Source organism: Manihot esculenta, chromosome 12, assembly GCF_001659605.2.
Source record: "Manihot esculenta cultivar AM560-2 chromosome 12, M.esculenta_v8, whole genome shotgun sequence".
NCBI lineage: Eukaryota > Viridiplantae > Streptophyta > Magnoliopsida > Malpighiales > Euphorbiaceae > Manihot > Manihot esculenta.
In genome coordinates, this window is record NC_035172.2 from 1241114 (window position 1) to 1259414 (window position 18301).

An 18301-nucleotide genomic window follows, 5' to 3' on the forward strand; every position below is an offset into this window, starting at 1 on the left:
ACAACGAGAAACACAACTACACAATTTTATGTGGAAAATGTTTAGCTTTGATTGAGGCAAACAACTACACAGTTCTTGATCCGGCAAGTTGTACATACTTTTGCGCTCCCTGTCCCCTACCATCTCTTGGTAATAGTATGTTGCAAGAATGAACTGCAGATTGAGGAGATAAAAAATCTGTTTTCTGGAATAAATCTTTTAATCCTCATCTCTTTAGTTATGTATCAGAATTGTTTGATATTAATAGGTTAGTTTCAGAACGGCTTATTTCCAAGTAACAAGATCCCTGATGATTTGCAATGGATTTTCATCCTGCAACAGTAATACACAAATTTGTTTTCAATCCTTTTTTTTCCTTCATTTCAAGTTAGCATTGATTTTGGTCTCTGGTTTGAAATTCTTAAATGGGAATTATGAACCGACGCCAAAGACAACACAATAATTGCCCATCCACTTAATAATTCCACCAGTCTCAATCAAACTCGGTACTGCATTTTTAAAAAGAATATGCTAGTTAAAGTGGCACGGAATGCCCTTATATTTTGGCACGAATAAAGAAGAAATGAGATCCTGGATTCACTTTTAGAGAAAGAGAGGAGGGACATGAACTGTAAAAAAGAAACAAGATCGGAGGGAAGGGATTATACAACATTAAGGCTAAAATAAATATCAGTGGTTTTAAACTAATCCAGCCTGAAAATTTTTTTCATTTGGTTAACTTGCTAAAGTTGTTTTTTTTTTTTTTTCTAAATAAAATAAAATAAAAAATTAAAGAAAAAGTGCAACTTGAGCAGACAAAGCAAATTGAGCATTAGATAGTTTCTGTTAAGAGAGAAGGGCATAAGAAGGCATGTCTTCTATCCTTAGGACATCATCCATTAGAAGTTCTCTTTCCACTTGCGCTCTCGTGGATTTCAAAACATCCTGCATATGTATATTCATTTCATTAGTCTGATATTGACGTACTTCATAAAAAGGATCAGTTAACCTATATGTAGATTTCATTCTCACATTAAACTCCATGTATGTTGCATTCTTCTCCAGCCATTGCTTGTCCATGACCACAAAAGCCACGCAATAGAGCAAGTCAAAAGCCCATTCATTTTCTGAAATAACATTTGTGAACCACAAGACAGCCATAAAGAATCAGAGCATATTACAAATTCATATATATCACCAGCAATAGCCAAAATGGTACTCACTAGGAATAACTTTCCCCACCCATTTCCTATCTAATACTGGAGTTGCTCCAGATGCCTTCAGACATGATTATGTATTAACTTAGAAAAATGATTATTGGATACGGTTGCTGCTTCTTACCTGACAGCATTTGTAAGAAAACTGATCTGACAAATGTCCTAGGTTTTGCTGCAAAGAAAAAAAAATAATGATTTGGCTAAACTAGCATTCTCCTCAAAGGAATACAAATGATTTTGGGACAACCAAAGACCATGCTTGGATCGTCTAGGTAATCCTGTGGCAATGGGTCTACAGACTCACAGTAGCTTGACATTTAGACAGACAGCCCAAGGGATGAGAATAATCATCTTATGTAAATTGAAAGTACAGGGAAACAGAAATGTTCATGTTGCACTTACTGGCATCAAGATCAAGCATTTGCATGATCATGAAAGTGATATTTACACCAGCAACAGCAAATGGATACTCCCAAGCAGAGCGTTTTCCTCCCTGCTTTTTTAGTAGACGCTGAAATGATATCTGAAAAGGAAAAGGTTGAAATCATCAGCCAAAATAGCTAGAGGATTGTTTATTTATTAGGTTCAGAGATATTCTTTTTACACCGTGTGACACTTACCGAAAATGTTTTGGCAAAGAATAATAGGTTCTCCAAAGAAATGAATCCAGCTCCTCTGTTTATTATGGGCAGAAGAGAGTGCAACTGCATAAGTGACAAATTGGCAATTATGATCATTCAAAGGACATGATTAGTAATGGAAACTACCTGAAATCAGTAGATGGATCTCTTCCTTGCCATCCCATTTCCTTCCATTGATCAGATATCAATCCATGTAGCTCCCTATCAGGATATGTGGCAGACCACAGTGCTCTTAAAGCTTCCTGCCCTCGTGAAAATTTCAGTATTAGTTGCCTAAGTATAAATAGAACCCAGAAAATTTGTAAGATAGCAAGTTCCACTGCTTTCTAGCTTTAACAATCGCATCTTTGTGTCATGAGAGATTTGAACTTATGTAAGAAATAGCGTATGGACTGCAGCGGTAAGTCTGGATTGGAATTAGGTAAATAGGAGACGTAATAAAAACAGCAAAAAAATGAATGCAAAAAGTGCCACACCTGGTGATCTGGCCTGGAAGCATCGAAATAAATCTTCATCCTATGCTTCAACCTTTTCAATCTTTCTTCCTGAAAGATTTTGAATAATCATTAGTAAGGAGAGGAAAGAACGACATCTTAAAACTACAAAATAATATTCAACTTGAATGATGTGGCAATTTTGAATCTTTTACAAACTGGCTTCCAGTTACAGAATTAAGCAGTGGTAAATTCAGCCCATTTCTGTATTCCCAATAAAATCAAATAAAAAAAAAATATTATTAGAGAAAATTACCAAAAAAACCATGTAGTGTGTTGCAAATAAATCCGTACAAATTTTCTTTTACTAATTAAATTCTAACTTTTTAAAATTGCTCCAAAAGCAATTAACTTATATATCTATGCCATAGGGACTAACGGAAATGCCGTTATCTATACCCAACTCTAGCTGAGTTATCAGTACCGGACTGTTCTGAGCAAAGTTGAGCTCAGCACCATTTGGCCTACGCACGCACCAAGGCATATGTAATCATAATACGTTATAATAGTCCTGAGGACTTATTGAGAAGTGGTTACGTTTTGGAAGAATAATTTCAAGACCATCTTGCTTCCATGTCCTCCGGCAATGTTCTTTTATGATTAATGTACTTGCCTGTAGAGGTGTCAAGTTAATGCAGATACGTTCGTAACTTCCCTTTCGCTTGAAGCATACGCAAGTGAGGCCCTTACCAATCCAAGTGGGCGTCCCACTAGTTGCATCATCTGCATATAAAGTTACAACCATTAAAGTTAACCATTTCGTCAACCACTTGCTAGCACGGTACTTTGCAGTCAATGCTTTAACAAAAAAGTTCCCGCGCAAAAAGAAGAGAAAGAAAGAAAGATTAAAACAAGAACCTACAAACAAGCAGAGGAAATGGAATAATATTTTAGCCACCTGATTTTATAACTACACCAAAGCATTTCATGTCAGCAAATGAAAATGCTAGCAAGGTACAATCAATCCCAACAAGGTAAATACAAATCAGGTGGTCTTAGGTTCACATAAGATCGCACAATTGGAGACACTTTTGGTGGTTGTGGCGGTGGAGGACTGATGGTGGATTGAGGAGCTCCCTCTCTCCCTGTCTGCCTTTGCTTCTATAAACCAATTTTTGTCGAGAAAGCTGTGATGGGGGCCTTCGAAGCCATCCGACGAAGCGTCTGGAGATAAAGGCCCCGTGCCTCGTGAGGGAGGTTTCATCTAGTGTGCACGCGAATACAGATAAACATCATTTTATTTTATACGTATAAGAGCATATATTGTAGTTGTACCAGACACAGTCGAGAGTTAGGTATTTTTGCGTGTAGTGTAGTGATTTCTTTTGAAGACAATCTCTAAACATGAGTGGTGGTGTCGTCGTTTACCCGACAAACATAAAGTAAGGAGAGTGAAGACACGCGCTGAGCTGGTAACGTGGGACCACAATCCGACCACATGAGAACATATGGCATCCTTGTGAGAACTTGATCCTATGTGGTCGGCAGCGTAGCACACGCACTCTCAAGTAGCGTGAGCCCAGACGGTGTTTATCTCATATTTTTCGTCAGAAGCCCAGACGGTGTTGACAAACCAAAAAAAAAAAAAAAGCCGGTCAGTTCACTTGATTCACTGTTGCTTTCCTCCCTCGTACCAAAATTATCAAAAAAAAAAAACGACTGCACAAGAAAACTTTATATTTTAATTTTAGAAAATTATAATTTTATGTAATTACTAAAACGTAAAATTTGCTATTGTCCTCCCATCTCATAAATCTTTTAGGTATTATTAGGTGCCGTGGTCTATATGCACCCTCACTAGCAATGGACCGTCATCACCATCTATTTTTTGAAAAACTGAATTTTTTGTGAGAATATATATGGCCACATGGTACACCAGCTGCACAATATAATTTGCCCTTTTTTATCTTAAATAATTAGAAATTTAGCAATCTCTGAATGAGAAAAACATATAAATGAATGCGTGTGTATCCCAAGAGAAGGGTTAGTATTATGTTAAAATATAATGTTTTAATAGACCAAAAAAGGAAAAAAAAAAAAAAGAAACAAATGGCTGATGCTTGATGTTAGATAGAAGATGGCGTTGATAGGTAAACCATGGTGGTTTCGCCTAATGCTAACAAAACCCAGAGGTACAGTTGGACCACCAGTCCAATCAAGGACCGTCAGGAACTCATATGATTATCAAGTAAGACCTGTGGGACCTGCTAGACAATGAACATAGAAGAACGGACGATCGGACGGAAGAATGCGATGTCACAATGATGGATTTGAACCGGTACTTGAATTTTGCTTCCCCACAGTTCAGTTCCCCTCATTTGCGCCGATGTTAAAGCTTCTTAATTAACTCCTATATTTTCTCCATCCTCCCAAAATCGAAATATTTAATAAATAGAAATATTTTTCTTTTAAAAAGTAAATAAATAAACACTTGTAGAAGATATATCGCCAATCATACAGATTCAGTGCAACCATGCCCACCAGTAATTGGATGATATAACACATAGGTCTTGTTCTCAGTAAACATGGATCCATATCTAGAGTACCAAAAAATTGTACTGTTTTCGTGCAGAACCAAAACTCTAACTTTCTTTTTCTTTTCCTATAACAGAATCAGAGTGTATGAACAATAAAATGACGGATGCAAATCTCAGAAGACATATGGAGAGAAAACAAATTGTTTAATGCTCTAATATACATCGAAAACACAGCGCATTAGAAACTAGAGCTGAGTAAGATCGTTTTCAGTTCCAAAGGAATAAAAAACTAATCACATTTGCAGAGAGCGAGAGCGAGAGATAGTGAGAGAACCTGAAGAGGAAGCAGAGCCGTGAGGGCACCGGGGGATGGAAGATTGATGAGAGAGAGCACGGATCGCGACGCAATTCCCCTGAGTTCTGACGACGCTCATCTCAGATACGCTTGATAGTTGCAGATGCTGAGAAGAAAGGAGTTAGGAGGGAAGTGGAGAGAGAGAGAAAGGGCGAGAGTGGGTTCCTGGTCCCTGGTCCCGGATTTTGTGAGCGAGTGGAAGTGATGAAGGGAGAAGGAAATGACGAGAATGCCCCTGTTTCTAGTCACGTTTGGCTCCTGTAGGAAGCCTCTGGTTTGCCCAAACATAGGCCAGCGCCAGCTGTCGCGTTTCTGATTAAGATACATATTAGTAGTAATTACAAAAAATTTTTAGAAATATTTTATTAAATATATATTTGGAGTTGGAAGTCTTTGATACTGATTTTATGACTTTGGGAAACAAATAAAATCAAGGATAAATTTTAGAGAGGAAAAAAGAAAATCAAAGCATGCACGTTTAACTAACATGCGTAAAATAATTAAATAAATAAATAAATATATAAATTTGACATAATTATGTAGTTTAAAATTATTAAATATGTTTATATATAAAATTAATAATTCAATAAAATTTCATTTATTTGTACAAAATAATTTATATGTAGAAAATATTTTCTATGAAAATATTTTTAATGAAAAATATTTTTAAATAATATAACTTATTTTTTACTATTTAATTTTAATTTTAAAAAATAAAATATATTAATAGATTTATATATATATATAGTTCTTAATAAAAATTTTAAAATATGAAATGGAAATAATTAAAACTGATTTTCATTTAAACTTTGAAATATGAAGTTTTTGTTTATATATCTAAGGTCTCGTTTGTTATACTAGAAACATTCTTTTGAAAAGAAAATACATATTTAATATTTAAGACATTAAGAAAAATGAAAATAAATTTATTTTTTAAAAATTTGAAATTTTTATTATTCCATTAAAATCTTCTTACATAATTTTTTTTAACATGGCAATACAAAAGAAAATACATTCTTAAAAAACCACTTTGTAATTAGAACAACTCTTTAATTCATATATTAAATTAAAAAACAAGATTTTAATCTATATATCAAATTAATAACTCAATCACTTGTATTCATATTTTGATCGATTTCCAACAAATTTTTTTTCAGTATTAATACACAATGAATAATTATATTAAATAAAATTCAATAAATATAATATTAAACTAATTTAAGAAATTCGAATAAATAATAGGAACCTGAGTGTTTTGTAGTATTGCCAATGGAAGCAGACATGTGTAGGTTCTCGGTGACAGAAAGTCTTCAGATTCCACACATGGCAGGCCGTCTACAGAAAACTCTAACCCCAAGAGTGGAGCCGCCGACCAGTCAATGAACGTCGAACGATCAACGGCTGGATGACGCTATCACCACATTTCACTGTAAACCACACCCCACCAGATAGTACCTTCTTTTGTCCTTTTCTTTTTATAATTTTTTTTTATTTTCTTTTAACTTTTATTTGTAAAAAAATATACATATATATTTAAAAAATATTTTATATGAAAAATATTTTTTTAATAAGATAAATTTATTTTTTATTATTTAATTTTAATTTAAAAAACAAAATTTATTAATAAATTTTTCAATAAAGATATTAATAAAAATATTAAAATATAAAAAATAATTTTTAAAAAATTATTATTTTTTAAAATAATTTATTTTTATTATAAAAATATTTATTTAAAAAATATTTTTCATGAAATAAAGAAAGATTTATTTTTTTTTTTTTTCCAAGCAAGGTTAACTTGATACTTTTATAGGCGTAGACTACATGCACATTGGCTGTTCATACAATTGAATGAATTAAATCTTAATTAAAAATAAATATAAAAAAATTAATTATTATTAACGTTAGATTTTAATTGCATATATCACCTAATAGTTATTTGTTCATTGATGGAAATATTATATGCTAATTATTTGGAAATTAACAAAATTAATTTTAACTATTTCCTAATATAAAATATTAAACCAGTGTAATATGATTAAACTTTTACATTCATAAGGATCAAACGAACATCAAAATTTGTACATAATTAAAAAATGAAATTATTTTTATATCAAATAAAATTAAAAATAATCATATTTTTTACAGGATGACATGACCCAATTGATCATTAAATTGCTAATTTAATAAATTTTCACTAATTTTGCAAGATATTTATTGGTGGATATTTTGCTAGACAAAAATAATATCTCCTATTAATTTTATTTTGGACCATGAAAATGCCATTGGTTGTTGAGAGGTTGTAGAAAAGAACAGCGCATGGGCAAAGGCATATGATTAAGAAGAAATTAATTATGGGAATTCTGATCTGACGACAAAAGCTAAGAAAAAGGGCTCATGTTTTGGAGTTAGCTAATCACTTTATTGTGGTACGTCAATCTACTGGTCCAAAACTATTTTAGATTCGATATGACTTACACGTGGCCACAAATGCAAAATTAAAAAAAAAAAAATACTCCAAGGGAGTGTCACCCCACCCCATCACCATCTATAATGCTGGTCCAATTTGCTTTGAGCAACAGCCACATGGCTATTACAGTAGGTGGCTCACAGATTTATGGTTAAACAAATCTTAATCCAAAAGATTTTAGCTCTTAATCAAAAGGTTAAAATTTTTTATTATAAAATAGTACCTGCCTGCATGGCGTTGAGCCAAAATTGAATAAGCCAATAAGGTCTCAGAATGCAATTCCGTAGCTCATATTCTTGTTCGACATATTAAAATTTTTATAATAATTAATTATTTTAATAATTATTAATTATTTTACTACGATTAATTGCTAATATTAATTGTTAATAATTAATTATTTATATAATAATTTAAAATGGAATATTGAGTGGAAAGAGTTGTTTGATTAGTTATTAGATGTAAAAAGATAAAAAGACAAAAGTGAAGGATAAAAAAGTAATAGTAAGTGACGATTTGGAAATTGTAAATTTATGAAAAAAAAATGATATTGCTGTAAAAAACAAAGTGCAATTGATTTTTTTATCCCATCGATCGATCAGAGCGCATATTATTCGATTTAAATTAAAAAAATTAATTGAATCAGATTAATTTAAAATTTTAATTTAATTTTTTTATTTTAATTTAATTTTTTATTTATTGCGATTTAATTTTTAATTTTAAAATTTTCAGTTATTTCGACTCAATTCGATTTTGATCATAAAAAATTAAAAAAATTAAATCAAATCGATCAATAATAATATATTATTTTCAATATTATAGAAAGATTAAATAGTTAAAAAATTTTAATTAAATTTTAAATACTAAAAATAAAGTGTAAAAAATAAAAAATTTATTAAAAATTTAAATTGATCAAACCGAACTGAATCAAAATGAATCAAATCGGTTTGGTTTAATTTAATTTCTGATCAAAATCAATTTGATTTAATTTTTATAAATACTAAAATTTTAATTTTTAATTTATTTAATTTAATTCAATTTTAAACTGAACCGACTGATCCGACCGATTGTCCACCTCTCCTATCAACATAGTGAAATGAAATATTCCATAAATTTGGCGCTAGGTGGATAGCGTCCAGAACAATACCTCCGATGAATAAATAAAAATAACTACCATTTAAAGATTATGAAGCATGCATTTAGAGAAAAAAAATCTTAAAAATTTGAAAATTGCAGCCGAAATAATCTGATGATGGCTAAGAACTTAGATCTCTCAATTGTAAATCATTCCATCCCTGAATTGAATTCTAATACAGTATATATTATTTCAATTCCTAACCTGATTAAATTAATCTTGTGAGAATTTTATATGAATTTGATTTCTTTATCCAACAAGATTTAATTATCTCTGATTACAAATTAACTTTACATATCCTTTGTTATTCAGTATCATTAGCAGGTAAAAAAAGAGAGAGCTAATTACAGTAAACTAAGGATTTATGCTGAAATGCCTATGAAGATTTCGTTTAATTAAGGGAATAACATATATTAAGATAAAGAATAGGATAAGCAACGGTCCCCTCCATATGGCTCTAATCACAAAAACCAAAATTGAGTGCATAAGAGGAAGAGCATATTGCTGGAGAAACAGTTACCTGGATGCTTTGAATTGTCAATGAACAGTTAAGCACTGTTTCAGAAGTCCAGTGGCTAGAAACTTTTAGGGAATGAAACTTCCGGAAAGCACGGGTCTTTCACAGGTGTCCAATTTCGGTAGAATGGAACATTGGAGATTGGCCCGACCCATGAATAATTCCTTTCAAATTTGTACACATAAGTGGCCTCTACGAATTTATAATAATTATTAAATTACTATTTGGCAGTTTGTTTTCTTGTCGAAAAAAAATAAATAATAGCTGAAATTACTTGTGTATTTAGCCTTTTTTTTTGTTCTCCAGAGCTTGTATTCAGCTTGAGCTCCCCTTTTGAAGCACTTCAGTAACCCAATTGGGGGAGCTGCTTCCCTCACCTCCTTTGAACTAGATCGGGTGATTTTAGTGCTGTTTAAATTAATTTTTTTTTATAATAATTTTATTTTTAGATTTGCGAATGATGTTATTCATATTCTAGTAATATCGACTCATTTTAAATCAGATAAAAAGATGAAAAAGTTTGAGTTTATGTTAAATTTAAATTTATGTCCTTCTCTGATCGCTTTAAGTTAATGATATTTTTATCTTTTTCAAAAAAAAATCATTAAATTGATCAAAATGTGTGGATTGAACTTATTTGTTTGGATTTGTGGAAAATGAGAAAATGAAAAATAAGCCGATAAAAATAGCAAGGGAAAAATTACTTTTCATTGTTTAAAAAGATAGTGGAAAATAAACTAGGACAGGAAAATATGTGTTCTTTTTCATCAATTTTTTCCTCTCTAAAACAGAGAGAAAGTAAGAAAATTAAAGTAAAAAGTGTTTTGATATTTGTAAAATGACATGCATATCCCTTAAATTTTTTTTTTTCAAATATATGCTTTACTTGTACTTTTTTTAGTATCCTATAATATATTTATTGATTTTCATTATTAAAAAATAAAAATAAATAGGTCTTAAAAATTTTATGAATGTTATTATTACATGGTTAATTTTTAGTTTTTTTTTTCATTTTAATTATATAATAAAAATATAATTTATAAAATTTTGATGGTATGAGAATATATTATTATTTTATAATAATTTGGTTCTCTAATGATTTTATTGTATGAAATTTTTGGTTTTATACGAAAGATTCTATATAGGTGATAAGGGCAAAATGATAATTTTAATAAAGTATTATTATTTTATTTTATTTTATTTGATTGTCATCTTTTTCTCACTTTTTATTTTATTTTCTATCCATCCGAACATATAGCTAGAAAATAAAGTAATATTTTCCTTCCTCCCCAGTTATTTATCCAAACAGGTAGAAAAATTGAAATCAACTTCAAATAGGCTCAACCATATGGACTGAAATCGCTGATCCCAATCCAGAGATCCCCTGCAACCTTCTCTTCTGATATTCCTTCCACCCTTTGTCATTAAAGATTGAAGCATCAGCATGTGTCCCTGGAAGAATGATTTTACATTTTTTTCACTTCACAGGGGTTTCTCCACGAAGCTACTCCAATACATTATTCCACCAGCCTGCAACTTTATTTTAATTGAGCTGGTTGCTTTCAGCCATATTGATATGGCACAAAACTCGATAAAAAAAAGGAAATCGCAATCAACTTTGTGTTTGTGAATGGATCTTTCATCATTCCCCTATTGAACTATAAAGATTCAGAACCCAATTGCAAACCTGAGTAATCTACTCTTGCTATTAGTATGTGTACAGCTGCATGCCATTTCATACTTGAGAACTAGTTCTGTAGCATTACAATAAGAGAAAAACGAAAAAGGAAAAAAAAAAAGGATCTTGTGCATGCAGGCCACAGCTCTTACATAATCGAGAAAATAATCCCCTTTGACTTACAGTTGCCGGAGAGTATATGTGATATAAACTATCAAGTCAGGTGATGAAGTGGCATTACAACTACCTCTAATTATTCCCTTTAAAAAGGGTTATTGTTATAAATGATGAAAAAAAAATCATGAATGTTCTATATCATACAAGGAAGCTACAGAATCATCTTCTCCTCTGCCACCAGTCAGGAACTTTCAATCTCCTGCTTCTATGTACAGATAATTTGACACTAGGAAGCTTGTGTTTTACCTGTCTCCATAGCATGTCAATTGCGTCTTCCTTCTTTGGCGGATACTGGAATTCAAAGTGATGAGAGATGTTCTTAAGCTGTCTCCACATTTTAATCCATCTATCTTTTGGAAATTGCCGTAGTTGATTAATTATGAAACCAGGTTGAATTGCCTCATTTACAGAGAAGAAAATTGAGAATTGGCTATAATCAATTTCATCCTCGTAAGGGAGTTCAATTTGATCACTCACAATGACAGGGACACAATGGCTTACAATAGCATCAAAAAGCCGGCAAGAAGATGGAGTGTCTCCCGCAGGATGTAGACAGAACTTTGATGAACGCATTCCTTGTGTTGACTGGTATGTCAAAAGAAGAAACAAATGAGACAGGAGGAAAACAATTACATGAAAATATGGTGATAAATAAGTTGAAAAGTACAGTAGCTATTTAGGGCATCCATTTACTATTCCTCTAAAAGTAGTTTCTCAAGTATGGCATTGCACTTTCTGTGCCCTCGAGGGGAACCCAATTTCCCTTCCAGCCCTAAAAGAAGATTTAATTGACGGCAAACATAACGTGATACTTATAGCTAACTAAATGTCAAGTTCACCATATTACTGTAAAACTCATCTATATAATGTAGAAATCCCAGACAACTAGGAAGAGGCATGGAGTGTTGATAAGGTTGAATGTTCAGGGATTATTAAAAGCCAACAACAAAATAAAAAGTCTAAAGACTGCAGCAAGGAATAAGAGTTACAATTGTGTCTGTCTCAAAATGTTTAACTTTTAAGGATTATAAAGGATGATAAACTTGAAATTGGACTGGTAGACTAACAGATGGTTAGTTGCACATAGTGCAGGAAATCGGGGGCCCAACCCTCCACTTCGTGCTCACCTGCCCTTAAAGCATAATAGGAAAGTACTATAAAGACTACTTAAGACTTAGATATGCAATGACATAATCAATTTCCATCATCCTCATAACCCCAGTACATACCACTTTTATTGTTTGTGTTGTTGGTGTGCTTCTCTCAAAATGAACATCATCATAACTAGCTAATATCTTTTCCAGTTTAGCACGAACTCTGCCTTCCTGCAATAACAAGAAGATTGTTAACAACCATTTTGACATCCAACAGCAGGTTTTAGAATGAATTAGAAGTAGCATACATCTTTCCTAACTGTATTCCCACGAAAGAAAAGAAGGGTGGTGCGAGATTCAAATGGATCAGAAATTTCATCATCTGTAAAAGAGTCAACAACATGTACATATGGGGCCACCACATCTTTCCTCAAAGTTGACATGGATTTAGGATAGCGGCCAAAATCTGCAACAATAAGAATAGATGCATTCAACTGTTGTCGCAGAAATCTAAAAGCATTAGGATGTGTCATGGGGATCACGTGGTCCCTGCCTCCAGACCTCTGCCAGTACTTGGATTTATACAAGAATTCTATTAAAGCAACCTGAAATCAGAAGCACTCCACAGTTAACCTCGATAATGTCACTGAAGTTCAGATTATGATCAAGCAGAAAATTTATATACCCTGTTGCAACACTTTTAGACTCTAATAGGAAGAGGAAAAGGTCTCCATACTCTAATATGAAGACGAATTGTATTTCAAAAGAACATTTAAAAAAATGAAAATAATAAGCAGAAAAGAGGAAGACATCTATGATATCCTTGTGACCATAATTATAAAGGAGATTAAATTCTGATCCCTTCAGAGACCCCTGCACCCTACATGAACCTTCTTTTTTGTTATAGTTCTCAACGTATCTGGAACCCTTCTCACAATATAAACACTGTACTAAAATATCGTGAAGGAAGGATGGTGATTATATATCTGCCTCAACATCTCAACTTGACTGATGCAGAAAATGGTAACCTGATTTCCTCTTTTCCTCCTCCCTCCCTTTCTTTCTTTCTTTTACCAACTATAAACATATAGAGCACTTGTATTTGTCCCATTACTTGATATAGTTATAGTAGTTCTCTCCCTTCTTTAGGAGATCTATGAAGACCATACCACACTATTCCACAAGTTCAGACGTAAATAGTTCACTACGCAAAACTGCTTCAACAATTCAGTATCCACCGAATGGTTTCCACATTCCATGTTTCCAAATTTACACTAATCAATCAAACATCAGCCAGTAATGGCATCTATGCCTCATTGAGTTCTGAATTTCCCTACTATCAGAAATGGATCTGTTTAATTTTCAAGAAAAATACGACTAGAGTCGCATTTGTTAACTCTTTGTGCCTAAAAGCTGACACCATTAACTCGGCTACTTAGACTCTCTTCGCTTCAGTTTCTAAAGCTGCTAAACACACACTATATCAAAACTCAATGCCCAATTGCTATTAATGAAAAATCTCTAAGATATAAACGTAACCTACTGAATAAACGATAGAATTACCTGCAATTGGCGATCCTTCTCGGTCTCTGGATCAGTCATGTTATGGCCGTGCGTGTTGAAGCTCAACGACGAGAAAAACGGCACGAAGAACGCATCAGCCGCCTCCGGATCCAAAACCCTAACCACCTCCCTCTCCTCTTTACCACCATCGTACAAAAGCGAAGCCATCAACCAATACTCCACACTGTGCTGCTTCTTTATCCCAACATTCTTCGGCCACCGCGGCAAATTATCCGCCGTCACCGGCACATCATCATCAATCTTGCTCTTGTGATCCATCATCCCCACGTGGAATCTCCGCGGAAGCTCATACATGTAAACCTTAAGACGAGGCCCAGTTGCACACACGGAGACAGCACCAATCGGCAACTGTTGGAGACCAGGCAAGAAATATGATCTGAAATCAAGGGTCCCAATGAAGATGGAGTAGGAGAACACCAGCAGGAAGATGAATCCTATAGAGAAAATCACTTTTCCATACATTTTGGAAGATCTCTTGCCATCGCCGTTCCAGTTGTTTTGGGTGTCGTTTTTAGACCTCTGCAGCTGCTAATACGTCATTTCAGTAGCTCCAAAATTAACTACCCGTTTACCTAAAGCAAGGAATCAAAAGCAAAGCCTTGCTTAATGGAGTGAACAGCAGGGGTGCGAGTCCCCAGTTAAATCTAAAATGGGATCAAATTAATTAAAATCTGATTCTTTCATTAATACTAGATGAATACCGGTGCACAAATTAATATATATTTATTGTATTTAATATAATATTTTTAATTATAGTTTAATTTTTATTTTTAAATGTATTATTGTTATAATTAAATTAACTTTTATCTAGTTTTTAATTAGTTTAATTTAAGTTTTTATCTAGTTTTTTAGTTTTTAATATATATTTAAGTTTTTTAGTTTGTTTTTGAGATATTTAATTAAAAGTATCTTATTTAATTTTTGTACAAATTAATTATATTTTAATGCATATTTATTTATAAATATAGTAAAAATTTTATTATTCATTAAAGCAATTTAAATTTCACTGTTTTAATCAGTTAACGTTAAAATACATGTGTATATATAGCGATAAATTCTTAAAAAAATTATCTTCTACTTTGTTTAAATATATATTCTTAATGAGAATTTTTTAAACAATTATTTGTATCTTGTTATATAATTATTTATCGCAATTAAAACTTAAATATTTATATTGTATTGTAACTATTTTTAAATCTCACTTATAATTAAATATATATTAAAATTTAAAATTTATAATAAATATAAAAATTAATATTTTATTATGTAATTACATTGATTTATATTTCTGTCAATAATGCGTTACTAATTTTAATATATTTATTTAATTCACAGTTTTAAATAGTTTTTATTGATTAAACAGAGTAATTTAAAATTATTTATATAAATATAAATTAGAAATTGAGTAATTGTATAAATTATTCACTATTTATAAATTTTTAGAAAGGAAAATAATTAATAACTTAATAAATCATTTTTTAGAAAATTATCTATTAAACATACTTATAAATTAAAATTTATTTATATTTTATTAAAATTTTTTATGTTATCAACAGTAATTATAAAAATATAATAATTTTGAAATTTTATTTTCCCAATTGATCATCTAAAATAAATATTAATACTGATAATTTGATTTCCCACTAATTAAATAAAGTAAATTATCATTAATTAAAATTAGTAAATTAAATATAAAAACTTAAATTATAATTAAAAAGTTCTACATGTCAAAATATTAAATTGCCACATATCAACTTTTTGAGAGTATTTGACTTGTTATACATGATAGATTAGAAGGAGATTACATTGAATTCATATCCAAATTTATTAATAATTTTATAGCGCTGTTTAAAAATTTTAAATCTGCTAGATGTGCTCATGAGATTTATAGATTCATTTTGATTGTCCTTTGTTGGTTTTTGAGTGTATGGGCTTGATTATTAATTATCGATTTTGCCAAGCATTTTGCTTCTACTATCTTCTTTTGCGGATTTGTTGCTTCTCTAGAGTCAATGGCGGATGGTTGTATGCAAGTGTCTTTCTAAAATTTGATGGGCTGTTATGTCGGCTTCTTGGATCTTATGGGCTTTGTGTTTATTGTCTTTTGTGGCCCACTAGATCTTGATGGGTCTTGATAGGTGTTGATATTGTTCAATGGGTTTTCTAATGCAAGATAACTTGTACGGTTAAAGAGAAAAAAAATGATATAAAGGATAATTTAGTGCGTATGGACATATAATTTAAAGCACTTACGAGTTAGCTAAATATTTAAGTAAATTTGAAAGTGATAATCTCCAGATCTTTCATAGCCCAGGAATAAGGTCGAGTCCAAAAGAAGGCCACAGGTCCAAAGTCCATCAGATCATACACTCGAGAGACGGCTCGACTTCACGAGCCTGGGCCGGCAACCGAGGATGATCCGGATCAGATATGAGCACAAGCCCCATAAGGGAGTAGGCCCAATCACTCACCAGCCCTATCCGCATGCGTTCTGGAGAGCATTAAATGGCCGTTATGCATGAAGCAGGTGCCTGACACGCCTGTACGTACGAGCCTGAGTGACAAGGACAGGAAGCACTATATACCGGGGGGTCTTCTCTTGCAAGGGGGTATCTTCTTCTTTCTCTCCTCCTGCCTGGACTCCATTTTTATTTTCTCTCTGCAACTCTTGCCTGGATATACTATTCTTATTCATGAAACCTGACTAAAACGTCGGAGGGTCTCCGCCGAGGCATTCTCGGTGGACCCCTGACCATTTTTTCTTATTTTGTAGGCCCTTTCATCAGATAGAACATGTAGAGACCCATTCAACAGATCCGTCAGGGAGCCCAAAAAGGAATCAGATCCATATAATAGGGGACGAGGAAGGACCAGATCTAGCAAATATGGAGTCCAGGGAGATTTAGAGTTATCAAATGGCGCCGTCTGTGGGAAAACATAATCCTGGTCCTCACGAGTATGGTGCGCTGAGTGAGCACGCTCAGTCCTGTATGGGAGAAGGCCCCCTGTGCGGGTGGATCAAAAAAAGGTATCCCACATCGGAAAGAGGTTGAAAGGAAGAAGGCTTTATAAGTCTCTATCCTTGAAACCCCAGTGGATGTGTTTTAAGCAAAACCGTGCGGCCTTGAGCCAAAGCGGACAATATTCACTGGTGTGGACCCAGGACCCAGATGACTCAACGTCATCAAATGGCGCCGTCTGTGGGAAAACGAAAGAGATTTTACTATCTCTAAAGTTTCCAGATCCACCCATTGAGATCCACATAAGGTACGAAAGTTTGAGCGGATAACCCAGCTGAAAAGAAATGTTCATTGTGCTAAAGAATATTTTGATGGTCTTTCAGATAATTTATTTTAATATTTATTAGATTTTATTACGGCTGATTTTTTCTTTGAAGTCTGGTGAATATTTTCTGTAAAAGGAAAAAAGGGTGAGTAATATATGTATTTATTGAAATTCTGAGGTCGGCCGTATATATATTAAAAAAAAAAAGAAAGAAGAAGGCGAGAGAAAGAGAAGAGGAGTCCGTGAGAAAAAGGGAGGTCGGAGCTGTGTTTAGCAAGACAGAAAGGAACTCGGCAAACCCGACGACCACAGCGATAGGTTGCTCGTTGAGGTCGGACCCATGCGCGAGCTTAGATGTGATCGAGGTCGAAGCCATGTTTGAGGTCGGACTCGCATTTCAGGACAGATGGAAAGCATCGGGGCGACAGGGAGACAACACAAAATTATCAGATGCCCAAACTAATCGAAGAGAGATTCGGGTTATACGTGTTGGCCAGCTTGAAGATGGAGAAGCAAAATGCATGCTTGTGGTCGATGCTTAACAACTCAGAAAACACGAGAAAGAGTAGAAGAAATGGAGAGAGAGATCTGTTGGGAGCTAGGACCTCAAAAGCTGGAAAAAGAGCGTGAAATCACGGTGGTTACTGGTCACGCCTTCCTGACGGGGGCGCTATGACTGGAAATGGACTTTGTGGATTCTGAGCCGAGTTTTATCCGGGGGGATAACGTTTTGTTATAGTGGGCCATTCATTTAGAAGGGCTTGATTCTGGGGGGAATTTAGTAGAGAACGACGGCCTGGTTGGGCAGGTCGGCCAAGTCGCCAGACATGCAAGGTTACACGTGAAGCCTAACATCTGCAAGAAAGGGCATAACTAGGAGCTGGCGACATGAGTTACTTTAAGGTACACAAAGTCTGCCACATGGATCTCAGCCATTGGGAGGTAAGTACCCAAATCCTTTATAAATATTACAACAATGCCATTATAAATGATTTTCTAAAATTAGCTTAACGACAATTCACTTCTACTGCAAGCAATTAATTATTATCAATCATTACAACTGGATCAACGCCAAAATCGAGAGCTTTTTGCACTGCTTTCACTGTATTTATAGCTTTGCAGTCATTATTGGTTACAGAATTATAAAGTGTAAATAATACTTAAACCTTTTACAATATTTTACATGTTCCAGCACAATATTTTA

At 33.1% G+C, this 18301-nt stretch overlaps 2 protein-coding genes across 6 annotated transcripts; both read right to left on the bottom strand.

Moving 5' to 3' along the window:
• Nucleotides 1–655: 655 nt before the first annotated feature.
• LOC110627891 (ELMO domain-containing protein A) lies at nucleotides 656–5352 on the bottom strand. Of its 5 annotated transcripts, none has more exons than XM_021774270.2 (9): nucleotides 5143–5351; nucleotides 2945–3054; nucleotides 2314–2382; nucleotides 1964–2079; nucleotides 1817–1871; nucleotides 1599–1719; nucleotides 1321–1368; nucleotides 1012–1106; nucleotides 656–924 (listed from the first exon to the last, which is right to left on the bottom strand). In XM_021774270.2, exons 1-9 carry the CDS (start codon nucleotides 5240–5242, stop codon nucleotides 826–828), a joined length of 813 nt encoding a protein of 270 aa, XP_021629962.1. In that variant the 5' UTR covers nucleotides 5243–5351; the 3' UTR covers nucleotides 656–825. The 5 variants fall into 5 exon arrangements, with proteins under 5 accessions (XP_021629962.1, XP_021629965.1, XP_021629964.1 ...); XM_021774273.2 differs by having other exon boundaries at nucleotides 2869–3054; nucleotides 5143–5182; XM_021774272.2 differs by lacking the exon at nucleotides 5143–5351 and adding an exon at nucleotides 3230–3909.
• A 5606-nt stretch (nucleotides 5353–10958) lies between these two features.
• On the bottom strand, nucleotides 10959–14436 carry LOC110628757 (probable arabinosyltransferase ARAD1). The gene is made up of 4 exons (XM_021775556.2): nucleotides 13792–14436; nucleotides 12537–12833; nucleotides 12364–12459; nucleotides 10959–11719 (listed from the first exon to the last, which is right to left on the bottom strand). Exons 1-4 carry the CDS (start codon nucleotides 14272–14274, stop codon nucleotides 11294–11296), a joined length of 1302 nt encoding a protein of 433 aa, XP_021631248.1. The 5' UTR covers nucleotides 14275–14436; the 3' UTR covers nucleotides 10959–11293.
• Nucleotides 14437–18301: the final 3865 nt, after the last annotated feature.